At 44.4% G+C, this 21,898-nt stretch overlaps 1 protein-coding gene across 1 annotated transcript in view; it reads left to right on the top strand.

Moving 5' to 3' along the window:
* The window catches only part of STT3A (STT3 oligosaccharyltransferase complex catalytic subunit A), a 119,635-nt gene that overhangs the window by 86,638 nt on the left and 11,099 nt on the right, over positions 1-21,898 (top strand). The window contains exons 11-14 of the mRNA XM_033919253.1: positions 4,433-4,524; positions 9,894-10,049; positions 18,755-18,943; positions 20,866-20,982. Coding sequence (XP_033775144.1) covers positions 4,433-4,524; positions 9,894-10,049; positions 18,755-18,943; positions 20,866-20,982 — 554 coding nt within the window. The remainder of the gene's footprint in view (positions 1-4,432; positions 4,525-9,893; positions 10,050-18,754; positions 18,944-20,865; positions 20,983-21,898) is intronic.

Here is a 21,898-nt window from a genome sequence, read left to right as displayed (position 1 = left end):
CATCCCAGTCAGCGTGTCTCATCAGCAATATCTTAGAATTCCAATTTTGTGCTCTTTCATTTGGCCTTGCCACAGCTCCTCAGGTGTTTGTAAAAAATTATGGTAGTCATGGCCAAATTCTCTGTGCATGCAAAATGGGCATTTTAGTTCTTTCTTATTTGGATGGTTACTTAATTGGTACACAGTACTGAGAAGACAACTGCTCTAATAATTCAGTTTCTGCAGGACTTAGGCTGGGTAGTGAGCTAATCCAAGAGCAACATTGTTCCTTCCCAGACTCTGGAATATTTGAAAGCCAGGTTCAACACTGTCTTAGGCAAAATAATTATAATAATAGATCAGAAATCTGACTTGACTCGACAAACTGGCTGTGTTACTACCTTCAGGTGTTAAGATTGATGGCAACATCCTGGATTTAGTGCCATTGGGCAGGATGCACATATTCCCCTTGCAAAGATCTCTTCTATCTCAGCAGTCTTAGTTGCAGGATTACAAGTGGGTGGTTACCATTGACTCAGGAAACCATATTGTCTGATGTTTATAAGATTCAGGATTCATATTTGTCTGTTGAAAGTTTTTTTTAGCTCTTTGGGGAGGGGTAGGGTTACCATATGGCTCCAGAAAAAGGAGGACGGATTGAGACATCCGGGTTTTACTCCCATTGCTTTCATTGGAAGTAACATATAGATGTTGTAATGTGTTCTCCTTACTTCCATTGTTTTCAATAGAAGTAAAACCTGGATGTCTCATTCCGTCCTCCTTTTTTTGGTAACAGGGAGAGAAAATATTTTGTGTTTTATTTACTTTGTTGTTAAAATTCTGACTGGCTAAGCTGTTGCACAGGGTTCTAAAGCTATGACATCAAAACTAATTAGTATCCCAGTCTCCACTTGCTGGTATGATGGCACAAACTCAAATGTCTAGAACAGACATGGGCAACTCCGGTCCTCAAGGGCCAGAATCCAATCAGGTTCAATATGCATTGAAAACAGATCATGCAGATAGATCTCATGCATATTCATTGGGGAAAATCCTGAAAACCCGATTGTATTCCAGCCCTCGAGGACCGGAGTTGCCCATGTCTGGTCTAGAGGGCCTCGGAGAAACAAAATTAGCAAATAAGACCTAGTTTAACTTTTTATAATCTATGCATGTAACTGTGTACACTGCTGATACTTCCAGTCTAACTCTACCCATGTGCAAAAGTATATGCCGTCGAATATTGGTGTGTACTTACAGAACTGCTTCTCTCCCTCCGTTCTCTTTCTCTGTAAATAATACTGTTATTGTTCCTGTCTCCTTTGCTCTTAACCTTGGAGTCATCTTCAACGTTTCATTTTGTACCCACATTCAACAGACTGCTAAAGCCTGCCGCTTCTATCTCTACAACATCACCAAAATTCTCCCCTTCTCTGAGCACCTTTGTCCACACTCTCATAACCTCACGCTTAGACTACTGCAATCTACTTCTAACAAGTCTCCCGCTGAACCACCTATCCCCCCTGCAATTTGTATAAAGCTCTGCTGTACAACTTATCTTGTGCCAACCTTGCTACACTCACCCCTCTCCTCAAATCCACTGGCTCCCTATCCGCCATCACATACAGTTCAAACTCCTATTACTAATCTACAAATGTTTCATTCTGCAGCCCCTCAGTATATCTTCTCTCTTGTCTTTCTTTATACACCTCCCTGAGAACTCCATTCCTCAGACAAATTGCTTTTATCCACGTCCAATTTCAGACTTCATTCCTTTCAGCTCGCTGCCCCGTATGCCTAGAATAAACTACAGTCAAACCTCGGTTTGCGAGTAACCCGGTTTGTGAGTGTTTTGCAAGATTCGCAAAACTTGTCTCGCAAACCGAGTGTTGACTCGATTTGCGAGTACCCCCCCACCCCCCCGAGAACCGGCATCGCTCCCCCCCCGCTTGCAAAGCCCCACCCCGTGCAAACCGGCACCCCCAACCCGAACAACTTGAACTTACCCCCCCCCCCGTCTGGCACCGGCACGCAGCCCACAGGACGTGCCGGTGCCACTTGAAGATCTTGTTCGGGGGGGTGCCGGTTCACACGGGGGGGGGGGGGGGACGCTGGCCTCGGGGGGGGGGGAACGTATCAAAGTGAGTTTCCATTATTTCCTATGTGGAAACTCGCTTTGATATACGAGTATTTTGGTTTACGAGCATGCTTCTGGAACGAATTATACTCGTAAACCAAGGTTCCACTGTACATGAGTCTGTCTGCCACGCCCCTTCCTTTGTTCAAAAGTAGGCTGAACACCCATCTTTTTGAGGCAGCCTTCAGCTCATGATCCTATTTCTCTCTGCCCTTTTCTCACCACCCTAGCCAGCAGTTTAGCCATCCCTTCTAACTGTAACCCCTACTCTAACCTGTTTGTCTGTCTAGCATCCTATTTGTCTTGATTGTTTGTGACTCTGTACAGCACTGCATACATCTGGTAGCGCTCTAGAAATAATAATAGTATCATGTAGCTGGAAACCACTCATTTACATGCATATGGATGTAAATGACTAGACTGTTGCCATTTACATGCCTACTTGTTACTAGAGAATGACACGGTGGCGGTTTACCCGCGGCCACCGCATTTTAGCCGCGGGTCACCCGCCGAAAACGGGGAAGAAAACTAGCAGTCGCTGCGGCGACGGGGACAAGGCCATTCACCGCCCGCGGGGCGGTGAATGGTCTTGTCCCCGCAGTGAGGCATGAAGGATCGCGCGGTCCCCGCAGCTCACACCCGCCTGCCCAATCGATTCTAGTGTTTAGCCAGCTCTCTCCCTTCTCCTCACCTTAGTTTGTAGATTTTCTTTTTCGGCGACCCGCACGCTATCAGAGAGCCGCGCACCCGCTGCTGTTCAGTTTCCATCTTCTGCTCTGACGCAACCGGAAACAGGAAGTTGCAGCAGAGCAGAAGATTGAACACTGAGCAGCCGCGCGTGCGCGGCTCTTTGGGAAAGCGTGCAGGTCGCCGAAAAAGAAAACCTATAAACTAAGGTGAGGAGAAGGGAGAGAGCTGGCTAAACACTAGGATCGATTGGGCAGGCAGGTAGTGGCTGCAGGGACCGTGCGATCGCTAGTGTTCCCGGCTCAAATTGGAAGGAGGGAGTGAAAGGGAAAAGGATTCTGGGCCAAGGGGATGAAGTCGGAAAGAAAAACCCACAGCAGGAAAGAAAGGGAAGGACAGGCAGGTGAGCCAGATGCTAGAAGCAGGGGGGAGGGAAGAAAGAGGGAAAAAAGCTAGATGGGGTTGAAAAGAAGAGACACACTGGTATGGAAGAGGAAGATAGGGGAAATCTGGGCACAGGAAGGTAACAGAAAGAGGGGAAATTATGTGCATGGGGCATAGGGACAGAGACATAAAGGGGACATGCCATGGGGATGGTATATGGACACAGGGGGGGCAATGACAGATACATAGGGGAGATATTAGAAATGGAGAAAATAGGAGCACAGAAGCGAGATGGTTTGTGGGGATGGGACAGGGACCGAGCTTGCAGGCTCCAGTGGCTTGCACAAATTACATTGTAACGTGCCATGAAAATAAGAGGAAGGAAGGTAGATAGGCCACGCGAGAGGAGCTGAAGGGTAGTAGAAAGGAACAGATGGTAAAGGAGGGAGGGAAGGGTGGTGGTGGAAAGGAATAGAACAGACATTGAAGGAGGGTGGAGAGGAACAGACCCCCAAGGGAAATGTGGAAGACAGAGTGGGAAGAAGACAGATGCCAGACTATGCGTGAGCGGAGGGAAGAAGATGGGTGCTAGACCAATTGGGGGGGGGGGGTTAAGGGAGAGGCACAGTAACAGCAAATGGAAGACGCAGAGAGAAGACACACAGTGGATGGAAGGAATTCAATGAGAAGATGTGGAAAGCAGAAACCAGACAACAAAGGTAGAAAAAAAAATTATATTTATTTATTTATTTTTTGCTTTAGGATAAAATAGTATATTAGTTGTGTTGATAAAAATTTATAAACAAAGCCCTGTCAGCTGAACATCTCTTTCTCTAGTTCAGCAGCAGGAACTTTGATTTATAAGAAAGGAATAAGCTAAATATTACAGTACTAAGGCTTATATGGATGCAGCGGGGACGGTGACGGGGCGGTGAATGGGATGGCAGTGGCGGTGACGGGGCGGTGAAAGGGATTGCGCTGAAGGGAACGGCGGTGACGGGGCGGTGCAGAGGATGGTGGGCCGGTGACGGGGCGGTGACGGGGACAGATTTTTTCCCCGTGTCATTCTCTACTTGTTACCTAAATTTGGGCAGCCCCTTACAGAAAAACCCTTCTCTGGAAACGCAAATTTATAATTCAAAGGAAATAATAAGGAGGTGGTCAGACATTTAAAACAGTTGATGTAAATCTTGCTTTTAGGCTGAGCTGCTGTATTTAATTGTTTTCAATATCTTTTCTTTGCAGTGGGTCTTTATTACTGCTTCAATAACCTGTCTGATGCCAAGATATTTATCATTATGTATGGAGTGACCAGTATGTACTTCTCTGCTGTTATGGTGAGAGCTGCCACTTGAGGGACAAGTTTACAAATGCCATAAAAACTAGTAAATGTATACAGTAACCATGGATACCTTTTTTGATTAATTGAAATAAAATAGTATAGGATTAAATTTAGAGGTTCAGACCCTCTAGTCTGATTCTTACCCTAACACAAATCAAAGATAGGGGCACCACTACCCATAAAATATAGAGATAGCTACCGACTCAATGAAATTTCACTTTTAATTTTATATTGAGTTTATAAAGGGAGAAAAAGACCTCAGTGAGGTTGGTGTGTTACACATATGACAGACACCAATCTTGCCTCAATCTCAATCATCATTCAAAAAAACCCTACATTTGCAAGTGACAGCAAAGTGCAATACATACTCTAAGTCCAGAGAACAGCAAACAGCACTTATTTCCAAATCCCCAATGGGAACTGCTGTTTCACATATAACTTCATCAGGGGGGTACTGTCAGAAAAGATACGGAAGTGTATGGCACAGTGGTTAAAGCTACAGCCTCAGCATCCTGAGGTTGTGGGTTCAAACCCACACTGCTCCTTGTGACCATGGACAAGACACTTATTTCCCCCATTAAATAGATTGTGAGTCCACCAGGACAGACAGTGAGAAATGCGTGAGTATCTGAATAAATTTATGTAAACCATTCTGAGCTCACCTGGGAGAACAAAATTGAAAATAAATAAGTCCACACACAAATTTCTCACATCCGTTTCTTCTCGTGATAATTTGCAAGAGCCATTCAGGAAGCCGCTTAGCACTGACCAGCAGTGCCAAAGCACACTCCCGCTCATTACCACTCAGCGGCTGAAGTTGGACCGACTGAGTTAGTGGGGTAGGAGCGTGGAAAGCTTGCTCCTGCCCACTACACCTCGACCACCAGGGATTCCAGCGGCAGAGAAGCTACGATGGACAGGGCAGGGAGGGGGGGACAGGGTGGAGAGGGAGGGAAGGGGGCTGTGTTCCCTGCCTGGCAGGGAAGGGGCTGGGTGCAGAGCCTGACAGAGGAGGGAAGGGAGGGGGCTGGGTGCAGAGCCTGACAGAGGAGGGAGGGAAGGGGGCTGTATGCAGTGACTGGCAGGGAGGGGGCTGGGTGCAGAGTCTGACAGGGGTAGGAGGGGGTGCTGGATGCAGATCCTGGCAGGGCACTTGAATGTTAAGCTGCACAACTTATATTCGAGTCAACCATTTTTCCTCTTTTTTGGGGAGAAAAATGTGGGTCTTGACTTATATTTGGATTGGCTTATATTCGAGTATATATGGTAAATAAGGGGGGGGTTCTGTTATCTTCCTAGAATTGTAGCTAGGCAATCTAAAAATTATTGTAAATCAGTTAGTCCATTCATCCCTTGGAGCCCTCACCTGAAGTACTGCGTCCAGCCGTACATGAAGAAGGACACGGTACTACTCGAAAGAGTCCAGAGAAGAGCGACTAAAATGGTTAAGGGGCTGGAGGAGTTGCCGTACAGCGAGAGATTAGAGAAACTGGGCCGCTTCTCCCTCGAAAAGAGGAGATTGAGAGGGGACATGATCAAAACATTCAAGATACTGAAGGGAATAGACTTAGGAGATAAGGACAGGTTGTTCACCCTCTCCAAGGTAGGGAGAACAAGAGGGCACTCTCTAAAGTTAAAAGGGGCTAGATTCCGTACAAACGTAAAGAAGAGTGGTGGAAAACTGGAATGCTCGTCCAGAAGCTGTCGTAGGGGAAAACACCTTCCAGGGATTCAAGACAGAATTGGACAAGTTCCTGCTCAACTGGAAAGTTCGCAGGTGAGGCTGGGCTCATTTAGAGCACTGGACTTTGACCTAGGGGCCGCCACGTGAGCGGACTCCTGGGCACGATGGACCACTGGTCTGACCCAGCAGCGGCAATTCTTACGTTCTTATCATTCAAGAGTGAAAACAGTTTGACACTACCAATACACTGCCTCTATTAGACCATCCTCCAGATTCTGTAGCCTTAGATTATAGAAACTGCTGAAGGAGGTTACTGTGTGGTAAGTGCATGGGAACATCCTAGAATGCCTCCAGTAGTTAGTGCAGTGTTTGTAGTTACCACATGTATATTTTTGCAACTAACATGGTAAGTAAAAAAATGAAAGAACTTTACCACACTTTAGCAACAGTGACCCTTAGTAGAGAAATAATCTCCTGCTTGAGCAATACCTCTTCTAATTAGCAATCAGTGGCAAAGTTACTAATAAAATCCAAGCCAGAGCTTTTCAGTAGCAGGACCATGTCTATACTGTCCTTATCAAAAAATGTTAGGAAAGATATTCCCTTTTTGATTTTTTTGAAAAATGTTTAAAGCCATTTTTATACTGTAAGGCTTTTGGATAGCTCAGGGGTGTCAAACTCAATCATATTAAGGGGCCGAAATCCAAAATACAGGGTAAGTCGTGGGCCATACCCCACCCCATCTCTGCCCCAGACCCCACCCCCATAATAGTACTAGTTATAACACCATCTTTTCCATTCATTTTTCATATATACACACACAATATAATCTTATTAACACATAATGGTTAACCACAAAATTAAACTACACAAAGCACACTGTATGCTTCTCAACGTTCATTCCTACCAGCATACAGATAACCCCTATGCAAATATGGGACCAAAAACTAAAAGTACTACCAGTAATATATAAAAAAGAAACCCTAAGATTCAAGACTGCATGCAGTACAACCCCCAGAGAAAAAGAAACAAATGTCTTTCTTCCTGAGCAGTGCAAAAGATAGACAACAGATTAAAATTCTCAAAATTGACACAATTCAAACTCTAAATTGAAAATAAAATCATTCCCCCTAGCTTTGCTGTTTCCCTCCCTCCATGCTGTGCCTCCCTCCGGCGAGTGTCTTACCTTCTGGCTGGCTCCAACCTGGCCGTTTTATGTGATCTACGGTCCAATGCCTCCCCCTCCCCCCCCCCCCCCGGTGTTATTTTGTGGTTGGCTACCTCCTCCTCACAGCCGCAGTGTGCACAAAGCCGTGTGCAGCAGCTCCTCATGCGTCCTGCGCCTGAACTGGAAGCCATCTCTCTGACGTTGCAACATCAGAGGGAATGCTTCTGGATGAAGCATGAGACGCGCGAGCTGCTGCTGCTGCTGCTGCAGCAGCACACGGCTTTGTACACACTGCGGCTGTGAGGAGGAGGGAGCCTGCCACAAGATAACACTGGGGGCATCGGCTCAAGGGCCACATAAAAATGACCAGGTGAGCCAAATTCGGCCTTCGGGCCTTGAGTTTGACACCTGTGAGATAGCTGATAGGCTATTCTTAACTATATTGCCCTGTTTACTTGTTTTAGTGTTTCATGCTAAAATTTATTTCTGATTCAGAGAGTACATCAGTCTTGACCAATGGGTTATTTTCCTCTCTTAACTGCAAGTTGTGTAGAAGAAGTCATCTGCCGTTTTTGGCTCTGCCTCCTTTCTCAGTTAGCTATGCTGTAGCTTCTCAGTCTTTTCTTCTACTTGCAATTTGGAAGATGTCTTTCTGATCTGCTCTGAGTGAACTTTTTATTTTCAGGCTTTTATCCTGAGTTGGAGGCTTTTTTAGTGCTAAAGAAGTCTCCAGCAGCCCTGGGGCAGCTCTGCCTGGGAAGAGACACAGACTTTCTGAGCAGAAGTCTGTAGCTACAAGGACAACCCTTTTACAGGGAAACTATTTAGCTGGCCTGCATTTAAAACTGTGGAGCTTGGGACCATTCCCCTAATAGCATGGTTCACTCCTGGCCGTTCCAGAGCTTGAGTTCAGGCTATTTGGCCCCATTGTGACCAGTAGGCTTTGTCGGGTGGCAGTTGCATTTCCCTTCCCCTGAGTATGCGTGTAGAGCTATAGGGGTTCTGAGGTCTCAGTCTGGCTTCAGTCCAACTGGCAGCCCGAAGATTGCAGCATTTGGACTCTTGATTCATGGTTGTCTAAGGCAGGTCTTCTCCATTATCCAGCTGTAGTGGCAGCTGAAGCTGGCACAGCACTATCATAGAATAAATGAGTACTGGCTATTATAGCCTATGAGAGAATCGAGGGGGGGGGTGTCTGAAAACTTTTGTTTTGAGGGTTGCTGGGGCTTGGTTTAGGGTTCCCCACCTCCAGAAACCCCTTCCTTGAAATCTTCGAGTGTTAATATTGTTCTCCCAAGCCATTTTATGGTGCCACCACGCTGCTACGGTAGACATCTTAGATTTCCCTATTTTGATTAAAAAGCCTCAATATACCTCAACTTTGCTTAAAATCAATAGAGATGGACTCCTCAGGCTATTTTACCCCTTATTTATGCCAGATTTGCACTAGATGGTCAGCTGAAGAACATCCTGTGTGCCACATGCTGCAGGTCATATGAGGGGTGCAGAAGCTTAGCCCCCTATGGTCCCTCTAGAGCTGGAGAGATGCAGACAGATGGTTCATGTTTTGGGAGAAAATTCCTCCCAGAGCCCTTGTTTTCTTTACTTTTTTTTTTTACATTGTTTGTTTAACAATAATTGTTGCAGACCAGAACAAAAGTGACTTGTCAGGAAGGTTCCTCTCCTTTTTATTTTTATTTTTATTTTTTTTTTAATTTTTAGTGAAATTTAATAAACATATAACAGCACAAAACAGAATGCAAACGGAATACCACATACAAAGCATATCACCCCCACCCCTAGTTGGCCTAACTAATACAAAATATTCCTGACTAAAAGATTCATAGGCCAGCGAATAACTCCTCCAATCCCATGAACAACTCCAAACTCACTCCGTTCCTCCCCAAACCCCCACCCCCACCCCAGCATCCATTGTTCACCAAAAAGAGGAGTATGCAGTACTTCTTTCAGCATACCAATCCCGACTCTAGAACCCCCCCTGCATTAGGTTACCCTCCTTTTTTTTTCTCTCTCTCTCTTACAGTAGTTTATAATTGCTTTGAGACAAACTGAGGAGCTACCGTACAGCCCACTGAGGAAGGAGGCGTTGACGAAAAAGGTAGATAACGTCTTCTACACAACTTTGCAGAGAGGAAAATAACCCATTGATCAAGACTGATGTGCCCTTGTACCAGAAAGAAGATTATCGAGATAAGAACTTAATTTTTACATATACCTTTAACCTTCCTTTCCCGACCTCCCCTTGGTTTATTAAGCTATTGTATGGGACCAAAGGATCCCTATCCAACTTAGTGTAAATTTCCACTCATAACAAGTAAAGCCTTCCAGCCTTATCTGCAGCTGTGAAAAAACACTCTTTGACTCTGGCAGATGTTGTCATTCGTCTGTGTTGCTAATTATCCATCTGCCTACAGAGAACATCTTTTACAGGTTAGCACCTTAGTTTTATACTGTCTCATTTCAATGCTTGTGGATTTTGATTCTCTCGCAGGTCCGTCTAATGTTGGTGCTGGCTCCTGTAATGTGCATTCTCTCTGGAATTGGTGTTTCCCAAGTACTCTCAACTTACATGAAAAACCTAGACATCAGCAGACCAGACAAGAAAACCAAGAAGCAGCAAGACTCAACCTATCCTATTAAAAATGAGGTGATTGAATATTTCTGCAGAGACAATTTGCTTTTATACTGAAACAAGATCCCGTGTAGATAATTGGCAACATGTTTGGGGTTTTCTGTGCTGTTATGGCTCAGAATCCTGGATTCTGTTCACTAAAAGATACTAGTGTTGAAGAGTATTGCAGACTTGAAGTCTGCATTAATGTTGAAAATCAGAATTATATTATGATTTATGAAATCAGATGCTTAAATTATCAAGGTTAAATTTTCTAGTTCAGGACCCTTCAGTTGTAAGTCTGTTGACGTGGTCAGCCATCAGAGGAAGGCTACTAAAATGGTGTGTGGTCTTCGTCATAAGGCATATGGAGACAGACTTAAAGATCTCAATATGTATACTTTAGAGGAAAGGTGGGAGAGGGGAGATGTGATAAGAGATGTTTAAATACCTACTTGGCGTAAATTATCATGAGTCAAGACTCATTTGAAAGGAAGCTCTGGAATGAGAGGGCATAGGATGAAGTTAAGAGGTGATAGACTCGGGAGTAATCTAAGGAAATACTTTTTTTTTTACAGAAAGGGTGGTAGATGTGTGGAACAGTCTCCCGGAAGAGGTGGTGGAGACTGTGTCTGATTTCAAGAAAGCATGGGATAGGCAAGTGGGATCTCATAGAGAGAGGAAGAGATAATGGTTACTGTGGATGGGCAGTCTAGATGGGCCATTTGGCCTTTATCTGCCATCATGTTTCTATGTTTCTATCAATTGATTTCCCCCCCCCCCCCCAATTCTATATGTCTTCAGCAACTTAATTTTTTCTAAATTGTGGTCACCATGCTTTTCTGCATGATGGTAAATTTTGTCTTGATGGGTAATATAGCACAGTTACTTACCGTAACAGTTGTTATCCAGAGACGGCAAGCAGATATTCTCAACAGTGGGTGATGTCACAGACGGAGCCCCGCAGCAGGCAGCCTCGAAAGCAGACTTACTTGAAGATCTTTGTAAGAGCTTCCGAGTGCTGCACTGCGCATGCGCGAGTGCCTTCCCGTCCGAGTTAGGGCGTGCATCTCCTGTGAGGAACCTCAGTTCAGATACTTAGCTAAGAATCCAACCAGGGAAGGAGGGTGGTTATGAGAATATCTGCCTGCTGTCTCTGGATAACAACTGTTACGGTAAGTAACTGTGTTTTATCCCAGGACAAGCAGGCGGCATATTCTCAACAGTGGGTGATCTCTAAACTAAGCAGAATGGGATGGAGGGAGAGTTGGCAAGTTAAGAAAAAAGATTTTGCAAAACAGATTGGCCAAAATGGCCATCCCGTCTGGAGAAAAGAATCCATACAGTAATGAGAGGTGAATGTATGAACCGAGGACCAAGTGGCAGCCTTACAGATTTCCTCAATAGGAGTTGATCTAAGGAAAGCTACAGACGCCTCCATAGTTCTAACTCTGTGGCCCGTGACTTGACCCTGCCGAAGGAGACCTGCCTGAGCATAGCAGAAAGAGATGCAAGCACCCATCCAGTTGGAGATGATTTGCTTCGAGACAGGATGCCCCAACTTATTTGGATCGAAGGAGATGAAAAGTTGTGGGGCTGTTCTGTGAGGTTGAGTGTGTTGCAAGTAGAAAGCCAAGGCACGCTTGCAGTCCAAAGTATGGAGCGCCACTTCTCCAGGGTGAGAATGAGGCTTTGGAAAAAATACTGGAAGAACAATAGATTGATTGATGTGAAATTCTGAAACAACTTTAGGTAAGAATTTTGGATGAGTATGGAGGACCACTTTGTCATGGTGGAAAACTGTGAAAGGTGGATCCGCAACCAAAGCTTGTAACTCACTGACCCTTCAAGCAGATGTGAGGGCAATCAGGAAAACTACTTTCCAAGTAAGGTTCTTGAGATGAGCCTTATCAGTTGGTTCAAAGGGAGGTTTCATCAATTGAGCCAAGACAACATTGAGATCCCAGACCACTGGGGGTGGTTTAAGTGGTGGATGAACATTAAAAAGTCTTTTCATAAAGCGGGAAACCACAGGATGTGCAGACAGAGGTTTCCCATCAAGAGGCTGATAAAAAGCAGCAATCGCACTGAGATGGACTTGGATAGATGTAGACTGAAGTCCAGATTGTGATGAGTGAAGTAAATAATCCAAAACAGAAGCCAAGGAGGTAGACATTGACTCCATATGGCGAGTGGAACACCAAGCAGAAAATCTAGTCCATTTCTAGCCGTAACACTGCCGAGTGGACGGCTTTCTGTAAGCTACCAAAATATCTTGTACAGACTGAGAGAACTGTAGAGTCTGTTAGGTTGAAAAGTCTCCACACTTAACCAAGCTGTTAAGTGTAGAGACTGCAGGTTGGGATGTAGCAAGGATCCTTGACTCTGAGTAAGCAGAGAGGGAAAAACTGGTAGAAGCAGAGGCTCCCTGGTGCTGAGTTGAAGTAGAAGGGAGTACCACGGTTGTCAGGGCTACTGAGGAGCTATCAGAATCATGGCATGTTCTGTCTTGAGTTTGACAAGAGTCTTAAGAATCAGAGGGAATGGAGAGAAGGCATAGAGAAAATGACCCGTCCAATCCAGGAGAAAAGCATCTGCCTCGACACGCTGGGGAAAGTATATTCAAGAGCAGAACTGAGGCATCTTGTTGTTGAGGGGAGACGCAAAGAGGTCTATCTGAGGGGTCCCCCATTGAGCAAACACCTCACTTAGATGCAAGGAATTGAGTGTCCATTCGTGAGGTTGCAGAAGACAACTCAATTTGTCCGCCAGATAGTTGTGCTGACCTTGAATATATGCAGCTCTGAGAAGTTCTGATGGATTGCCCAATCCCACAGCTTCAGAGCTTCGTGACAAAGGGAGTGAGATCCCGTACTTCCCTGTTTGTTGACATAGTACATGGCGACTTGGTTGTCCGTCCGGACAAGGACTAGGTTGTCGTGAAGAAGGTGTTGAAAAGCTTTGAGAGCATTGAAAATCGCTCTGAGTTCCAACAGATTGATGTGACAAAGACGGTCCGCAGGAGTCCAATGACCTTGGGTATGGAGTCCGTCGAAATGTCAACCTAGGCATGGGGAGCCCAAGTCTATTGTGAGAACCTTCTGATAAGGGAGATTGTGGAACAGCAAACCTCTGTAAAGATTGGAAGAGAGCATCCACCAGTGGAAAGACTGCTTCAACAATGGAGTTACTGTAATTTATTGAGAAAGCAGGTCGGTAGCTTGTTGCCACTGAGATGTCAGGGTCCACTGAGGTATGCGAAGGTGGAAGTCTGGCAAAAGGAGTCACGTGAACTGTAGAAGCCATGAGACCGAGCAGAACCATCATTTGTTTTGCTGAAATTGATGTGAGATGAGACACTTGATGGCAAAGGCGAATGAGGGTATCCCGACGTGGTGGAGGTAGAAACGCTCTGAGCTGGACAGTGTCTAGAGTGGCCCCAATGAATTGGAGAGACTGAGATGGGGTCAGCTGGGATTTTGGAAAGTTGACTTCGAACCCCAGACTTTGGAGGAACATAATAGTCTGTTGGGTCGCTGCAATAACTCCTTGTTGAGAGGGGGCCTTGATAAGCCAGTTGTCCAGGTATGGAAAAACTTGAAGACCCTGGGCACGGAGGGCTGCAGCCACCACCACCAGACATTTCGTGAAGACTCTGGGGGGATGAGGCGAGTCCGAAAGGAAGAACTCTGTATTGTTGATGAAGATTCCCCACCCTGAATCTAAGATATTTGCGAGAGGCTGGATGAATCGGGATATGTGTAAGCCTCTTTGAGATCCAGAGAGCATAGCCAATCTCCCTGATCCATCAGGGAATATAAGGTTGGTAAAGATAGCATCCACAACTTCTCTTTGACTAGAAATTTGTTGAGGGCTATGAGGTCCAGAATGGGTCGCAAATCCCCCGTTTTCTTTGGGACTAGAAAATAATGGGAATAAAAGCCCATATCCCATTGGTTCAGAGGAACCTCCTCGACAGCTCGAAGGCAAAGAAGAGCCTGAGCTTCCTGAAGAAGAAGGGGAAGTTGCGACGAATTGGAAAGACATTCTCTTGGAGGGCAATCTGGAGACACCTGAACAAAGTGAAGTGAGTATCCCTCCCGAAGGATGGTGAGAACCCAGAGATCTGAGGTGATCATCTCCCACTGGTGATAAAATTGGTGAAGACTACCTCCTATGGGCAGAAGAGAATTTTGATGCAGCTCAGACTGAGAATGTCAAAAAGACTGAGCTGGTTTAGTCGCAGCAGGAGTCTGAGCCTTCTGCTGTTGTTGTTGTGGAGGCCTTCTAGGCGGAGGCCTGGAGAAAGCTGGTGTCGTTTTTTGGGGGATAACGATGCGGTGGTTGCTTGTATGGCCGAGCAGGGGGAGTCTTAGCTTCGGCTGAATCAAAGAAGCAAAAGAGCACTCTTGTTCAGCTTCAATAGAATCATCAAAGAGTTCATTTCCCTGGCAAGGCAAGTTCGCTAAATGGTCCTGCAGATTGGGATCCATATCAACAATGCGGAGCCAGGCGAGACAGCGCATGGCTACTGGAAAGGCCGAAACTCTAGAAGAGAGCTCAAAAGCATCATATGTGGCTTGCAGCATGAAGAGGCGAAGTTGAGACAGAGTTTTGATGATCTGTTTGAATTCTGGAAGACTTTGTTCCTCAAAAGCCGGGTAGAATTTAGGCAGTAATTTGAGGAAATGGTTAAAATAAGCCGTGAAAATGTAGTTATAATTGAGAATTCAGTTAGCCATCATGGAATTCTGGTATAATCTGCGGCCAAACTTGTCCATGGTATGGCCCTCCCTGCCTGGAGGGACCGCAGCATAAAGCTTAGATGGATGAGCTTTCTTTAAAGAATATTCCATCACCATGGCAGATGAGGTTCAATGTGGATAAGTGTAAAGTGATGCATGTCGGTAACAAAAATCTCATGCACGAATACAGGATGTCCGGGGCGGTACTTGGAGAGACCTCCCAGGAAAGGGACTTGGGAGTTCTGATCGACAAGTCGATGAAGCCGTCCACACAATGTGCGGCGGCAGCAAAAAGGGCAAACAGAATGCTAGGAATGATAAAGAAGGGGATCACGAACAGATCAGAGAAGGTTATCATGCTGCTGTACCGGGCCATGGTACGCCCTCACCTGGAGTACTGTATTCAGCACTGGTCGCCGTACATGAAGAAGGACACGGTACTACTCGAAAGGGTCCAGAGAAGAGCGACTAAGATTAGAGAAACTGGGCCTCTTCTCCCTCAAACAGAGGAGATTCAGAGGTGACATGATCGAAACATTCAAGGTACTGAAGGGGATAGACTTAGTAGATAAGGACAGGTTGTTCACCCTCTCCAAGGTAGGGAGAACAAGAGGGCACTCTTTAAAGTTGAAAGGGGATAGATTCCGTACAAATGTAAGGAAGTTCTTCTTCACCCAGAGAGTGGTAGAAAGCTGGAACGCTCTTCCAGAGGCTGTTATAGGGGAAAACACCCTCCAAGGATTCAAGACAAAGTTAGACAAGTTTCTGCTGAACAAGAACGTGCGCTGGTAGGGCTAGTCTCAGTTACGGTGCTGGTCTTAGACCAGAGGGCCTCTGCGTGAGTGGACTGCTGGGCATGATGTACCACTGATCTGACTCAGCAGTGTCAATTCTTATGTTCTTATGTACCATAGACTGATGGGATAATTGAGATTTCTCGAAGCCTTTGCAAGGTACTGTGCGATACCTGGATTCCAGCTTGGATGGAATGGCTGTGATGGAATAAGGAGTTTCCATATTCCTTAAGAAAGTTTGCTTCAATACTGGAGTCATAGGAAGCCTCAAGGTCTCCTTGGGTGGATGAGGCAACTCCATGTCGGCCAAGTATTCAGGTGTATACTTGGAATCAGAGTGGAGATCCAGTTGAAGAGCTTTTCCCATGTCGAAGGCAAAGTGGCAAAAGAGGCAGACTTCGAGGTCGAGGCATCTTCCGGAGAAGGAGTATGAGACCGAGGAACTACTGAGTAGGAGGGAGAAGCCTCTCTGGAATACTGAGACAGAGGCTCAGAATCCAGGCGCACAGTGATTAAGGAAGCTGCACTACCTGCGTGAGGAGGAGTCAGTGAGGGTTTGCGCTTCAAAACCCTCGATGGTAAAGTTCCCGGGGTTCGAGGAACAGATTGGGTCGAGGCAGGAGGAGAAGGCTCCCTCGGAGGTGGTCTCGATGGAGGAGTCCTCTACCTCGAAGGACTTCGAGGAGAAGCAGCTGGTGTAATAGCTTTGCGAGACTTATGTAACCTTGGATAAACGAGGCATAGAAGTCTCAGTATCTAGAGAAGGCGAAGGTTTCTGTTGTAGAGCTGTCTCCTGAGGAAGCTTGGAAGCGAGATGCCTCAAATGCCTCGAGCGATGCTTCGGTCGAGGTGGAGGAGACTGTGTCCGAGGAGTAGGTGAAGTCACTGGATGAGAACTGGCGAGACTTCCGAGGCTTGCCTCTAGGTGCTTCCACCGGGGTCTCAGACTGCTGCTCAGGCTGGCTCACAGGAAGCAGGGTCGAGGATGGGAGGAGTTGAGCCATGACCGTGGAAATCTACGTGGTCAGAATGGTTTTTAACATGTCCTCAAACATGGGCACCGAGACAAAAGGATCATGTCTCGAAGGTGCAACAGTGCGCTCCAAGGAGGGCGACCTCGAGGTTGAGTATTCCCGATGCTTGGAGGTACGCTTAGCTGGAGGTCTAGTCGAGGCAGGTAGGCCGGCAGATATGGCCTGGGATGCCTGTGACTCTGGAGGCTTCTTAGGAGTAGTACCTAAAGGAGAGACAGGAGACTTACCCGTCGAGGTCTTCAGAGGAGCTGCCTTCGAGGCCGAAGGAGTCGAGGGCGAGGCCTTGGTGGAGGCAGAAGCTGGAGTCGAGGTTGAGGACTTAGAGGTCGAGGCCGTCCCCGAAGCCGAGGTCGAGACCTTTTCAGTCAGCTGGTCCATCGTGCCAAAAAGTTGAAGGAGCTTGGCACGGCGCCGACGAAGGGCCCGAGGTTGAAGAGTAGCACAGCGCGAACAAGTGTCGGGACAATGTTCAGGACCCAGACAAACAATACACCGACTATGAGGATCGGTGATTGAAAGGGTCTTGTTGCACTGGCTACACTTTTTGTACCCGGTTAGAGGCCGGGACATAGAAAAAACGAAGTCCGACGTACCGAACGAGGTAAGCGGCCAGGCCTAGGCTATAAGGTCGCTGCCGGAAGAAAAAAATAAAAGTTTTTTGTTTTATTTTTTTTTTTTTTAAATTATTGTAAAAGAAAGAAAGGAACAGTGAAACGCGAGCACAGCGACTAATAAAATAACAAAAGCCGCGGTGAGAGAAGGCAACGAAGGCTGCAGAGCTGAAAGAAGAGGACTTCTCGGCTCCGCGGAAAACGTTGAACTGAGGTTCCTCACAGGAGACGCGCGCCCTAACTCGAGCAGGAAGGCACTCGCGCATGCGCAGTGCAGCACTCGGAAGCTCTTACAAAGATCTTCAAGCAAGTCTGCTTTCGAGGCTGTCCGCTGCGGGGCTCCGTCGGTGATGTCACCCACTGTTGAGAATATGCTGCCTGCAGGCCTGGGATAAAAACTGGTTCCAAATTAGGCTGTGATGTATATTTTTGTTACATGTTAGACATGATGCACATTTTGCTAATGTGACTACTTTTGTGGGTGCACGAACACCATGTGAACTGTTTAGTTTTTAAGAGGTATAGAAAAATTTAAAATAAATAAACATGTGTAGGGGCGGTGTTTATAACTGGTATGTTGTTTGCAAGTCCACAGATTATTTTTAGCTTGTTGGCCAGCATGAATTTTCAAAAGGAAGTTTCCTAAAATACCCCCCACCCCCTTTACTGAGCTGTGGTAGAGGTTTGTAGTGCAGCCCAAACGCTAAATGCTCCAATTCTCATAGGAATTATATGAGTGTTGGAGCAGCGTTTGAGCATTTAGCATTCTGGGCTGCCACAGCTTAGTTTAAAGGGGGGATAATTTAAGGCAGTCTCCTCTGTGGTGACTGTAGTGGTTGGAGCCTCAGCACCCTGAGGTTGTGAGTTCGATCCCAGCCTGCTCCCTCTGACTTTGGGCAAGTTACTTAATCCTCTATTACCCCAGGTACCAAAGTCCCTGCTGGGACAGATAGAGAAAATACTGAAGAGTACCTGATTACTATTCAATGTATTGTAAACTACTTTGGGCGAATCTCTTCATGAAAAGGCAGTTAATAGATCCCAATAAATAATAAATATGATGTTATGTTCAACCATAATAGTGTTCTGTACCCACAGACTATACATTTGCTTTGTAACAGGTGCAACACCAGCATCAGAAAGTGCACACAGGGATTTTAAAATGAAATCTCTGCACGTTTTCTGTTGGCAGCAGCACCCATTGCCTCGGCATTGCACTTTTGTGGCATGAGTAATATAGTACAGGGACTTTTACCTGCAAGGAAAAGGACAATATTTAAACAAGGATTTTATCTGAAGAACTACATAGCTCTCAGGAACTGCCTTTCCTTGACTAAAGGTAGCATTTTATGTCAGCGAGGTTGAATGCCTTCACCTGCCATATGTGTTTTTTTTAGTTCACTCAGTTTCTTTTAAGCACAAGACCTTGAATAGTAGGTAAATGAGGAAACCAGAGCACTGATCAGTTGCCTACAAAATGTTGCAGTTTGTCAGTTGAAGCTATTTCTTCAGAAGGTTTGCTTGTCTGTTCTCACTATTTTTCTCACTCTTGTGTAGGTAGCTAGTGGCATGATCTTGGTAATGGCTTTCTTCTTGATCACCTACACCTTCCATTCAACCTGGGTAACCAGTGAAGCCTATTCATCTCCTTCTATTGTGCTGTCTGCACGTGGAGGTGATGGCAGCCGGATTATCTTTGATGATTTTAGAGAAGCTTACTATTGGCTCCGTCACAATACTCCTGAGGTAGGCGATGCAGCCATTTTTAATAGAAAAGATTATTTTTAATGCTGCTTGTTTTTGATATGCTGCCTTTTTATAAACATGTTGATGTACTTTACTCTTCATGATTTGTTGGTGCTCTCTATCTGTAGGCTATATCTTTCTGCTCTTCTTTATATTTGGACTATTTTCCCCGTGTCTTTGCTATAGATATGTTTACTGAGCAAGAATCAGCAGCATTTACTTTGCTTTAACCCAAAAGAGTAGATACTTGTCAAAAAAAAAAAAAAAGAGAAAAGGAAAATATGTGTAGCTGGAAACTTATTTATTCCTAACTTAACTGAAAAAATAATTCAACACTCCCTCCAAGAATTATAATACCCTTCCTAAAAATATTACTCCCATTTCCCAAATGAATATGCATTGAAAGCAGTGCATGCACATAGATCTCATGCATATTCATTGGGGAAATCCTGAAAACCCGACTGGATTGCGGCCCTCAAGGAGGGACTTTGAGACCCCTGATTTATACCATTACCTCCATCCCATCCCTTATGTTATTTATTATAATGTTTTTATTAATAATGTGTGACTTTACTTCATTGGTGTTGAAGTCCAATGATCCAACGTTGGACCAGCAGTTTGCTGTGTAAGATAATGTTGCTGATTTGAAAGTTTAAAGCTATATATCAAATAAAATTTAGTATCAATGGGGTAATTTGATTGATGAAATTAAACATTATTTAAGTAATTTGATTGATGAAATTAAATACCAATGAAGTACACATCTTTTGCTTCTATTGAAAACTTATTGGTTGTTCTGCAGCTGCATCTGTATCTCAAAAATTGAGCAAAGGGAATGCTTATTTTCAGATGAACAGGATGCATGCTATCAAAATGTAATATGGTGTTCCGGTCAGTACTTTTCTGAAATACAGTAGTCGTCAATTTCTGATCATTCAACCGAACTTGTACGTCTAAAAAATTTATTTGTCCACATTCCCATATAAACCAAAGTTCTACTAAAACAGGATACAAAAATCAATATTATAACCCTATACTATTCAGACACAAAATAATTATATATGTATATGTAGCTTCTTTTGTAAAGGAGGGTCACTCATATTGGAAAAGTATTCAAGCTATCACTACCTCCCTTTATATAATTATTGGACCCCCTCTATCCACTATCATCAAAAAGTCCATATAGTGTTCAAAAAGTCCATATAGCGTTCAGAAAGTCCAAATAATTTAAAATATCTCATTTAATGTTCTGAATTCAATGTTCATTATTGCCCACAATTCTGAGAAGATATGCCTTTAAAATCTTCTAAGTTTCCAAGTTTATTTAAAATTTTCTATCCAACCCTAGGGAAAACCTTCAAGGCAGCTTATAGTTTAAAACATATTTAAAATGCAAAATATACAAATAATCTACACAATAATAATAATACAAAGAAAAAACCCCAAAACATTAATGATATTCTTCTGGCTTCTAAGATCCATAGCACTACCCGTTACACCTGAGAGTATTCATCAGAGAAAAGATAGGTCTTTAAGTTTTCCTTGAACTTATCTACTGATGTTATTGTTTTAAGTGCCAGTGGTATTAAATTCCAATATTTTGGACTGTTTACAGCAAAAATTGCATCTCTTACATGTGCATATACAATATCTTTGTACGATAGAATTATAAGTAATTGCTTATTCAAAGATCTCAAATTTCTACCCGCTACGTATGGATTCAACAAACGTGCTAGATATAATGGCTTATTTGCTCTCAATACCTTGAATGTGATTAAGTAATTTATATACAATTCGGTTTCACAATCTGCTTTGGAGGCTGGGGAATTTACTGCAGTCCTTCCTTGAACAGTTTTTACAAATTTTTAATGAACTGTGGTTTGGAGTAGAATTAACAGCACCCCCTTATTCTTTGGCTTCAGGATGCAAAGGTGATGTCATGGTGGGATTATGGATATCAGATTACAGCCATGGCTAATCGAACTATTCTAGTGGATAACAACACATGGAATAACACACATATTTCTCGAGTTGGACAGGTGAGCACAGCTGTGAAGTGTGATAGAATGATATGTGTCCTGGAATGGGCTTAGAACATTAAACTTGAAATCCTTAAACACAAACACATTCTTTTTCAAGACCTGCAGTTTGTGCTTGAAATGCTCTCTCGGTGTCTATGAGAACTATCTGTACTCCATTAGTCCAAGTGGAAGGAGCCCATTGAGTGGCTGTGCAGCCCTGGCTCTTCCAGGCTTGTTCACTCACACGTTTCTTATCGTTTAGGTCTGCTTGGAAAAAATAGTGCAGCTGGAAATTGTTTATCTTTAAACTTTCTAGTGCTGTGTAAAGCTGTTAGTATTAAATGGGTATTTTCAAATCTGGGGGCTTTATAGCAGATGGTGATTGACTGCATGCTTTGTAGAACTGTTTGACTTTCCAAATATGTATGTTTGTTTAGTCACTTGTTAACAAAGCAATTTGCAAAATAAAGTTAGAAGAACATAATGATAGAAAGAACTGTATTGCTTAACATTGGGACAGAAAAAAGGGGCATGTGGAAAGTAGAAGAGGGATAGAGAGCAAAACCAAGGTCATCAGTATGCTGGAGGAACCTGGCACCACCTGGACAAAGCAACCCTGTATGGTTATACTTTTGTACACTAACTCAAAAAAGAAGTTTGTAAAGTCTGCCTTAAATAATTTTATAAGATGATTCTATGTGAAGTGAGAGGCAGTAAATTCTACAAGGTGGGGATCAAAAAGGCAGGATGCCTGGTAGAGTCTAATATTGAATGAGTCACAGGAAGGACTGGAGGAGTCAAAGGGTGGGTAAGGAATAATCAATAAAGATGATGTGGAATACCAACGTAAAAAGCTTCTGGGCTAAGAGAAGAATCTTACCTGACCCAGAAAGTGACAGGAAACCAGTGATATTTAATCGGCAGAAGTGTCATA

Source organism: Geotrypetes seraphini, chromosome 13 (genome assembly GCF_902459505.1).
Source record: "Geotrypetes seraphini chromosome 13, aGeoSer1.1, whole genome shotgun sequence".
NCBI classification, from domain to species: domain Eukaryota; kingdom Metazoa; phylum Chordata; class Amphibia; order Gymnophiona; family Dermophiidae; genus Geotrypetes; species Geotrypetes seraphini.
This window is presented reverse-complemented; position numbering and strand designations above follow the sequence as displayed.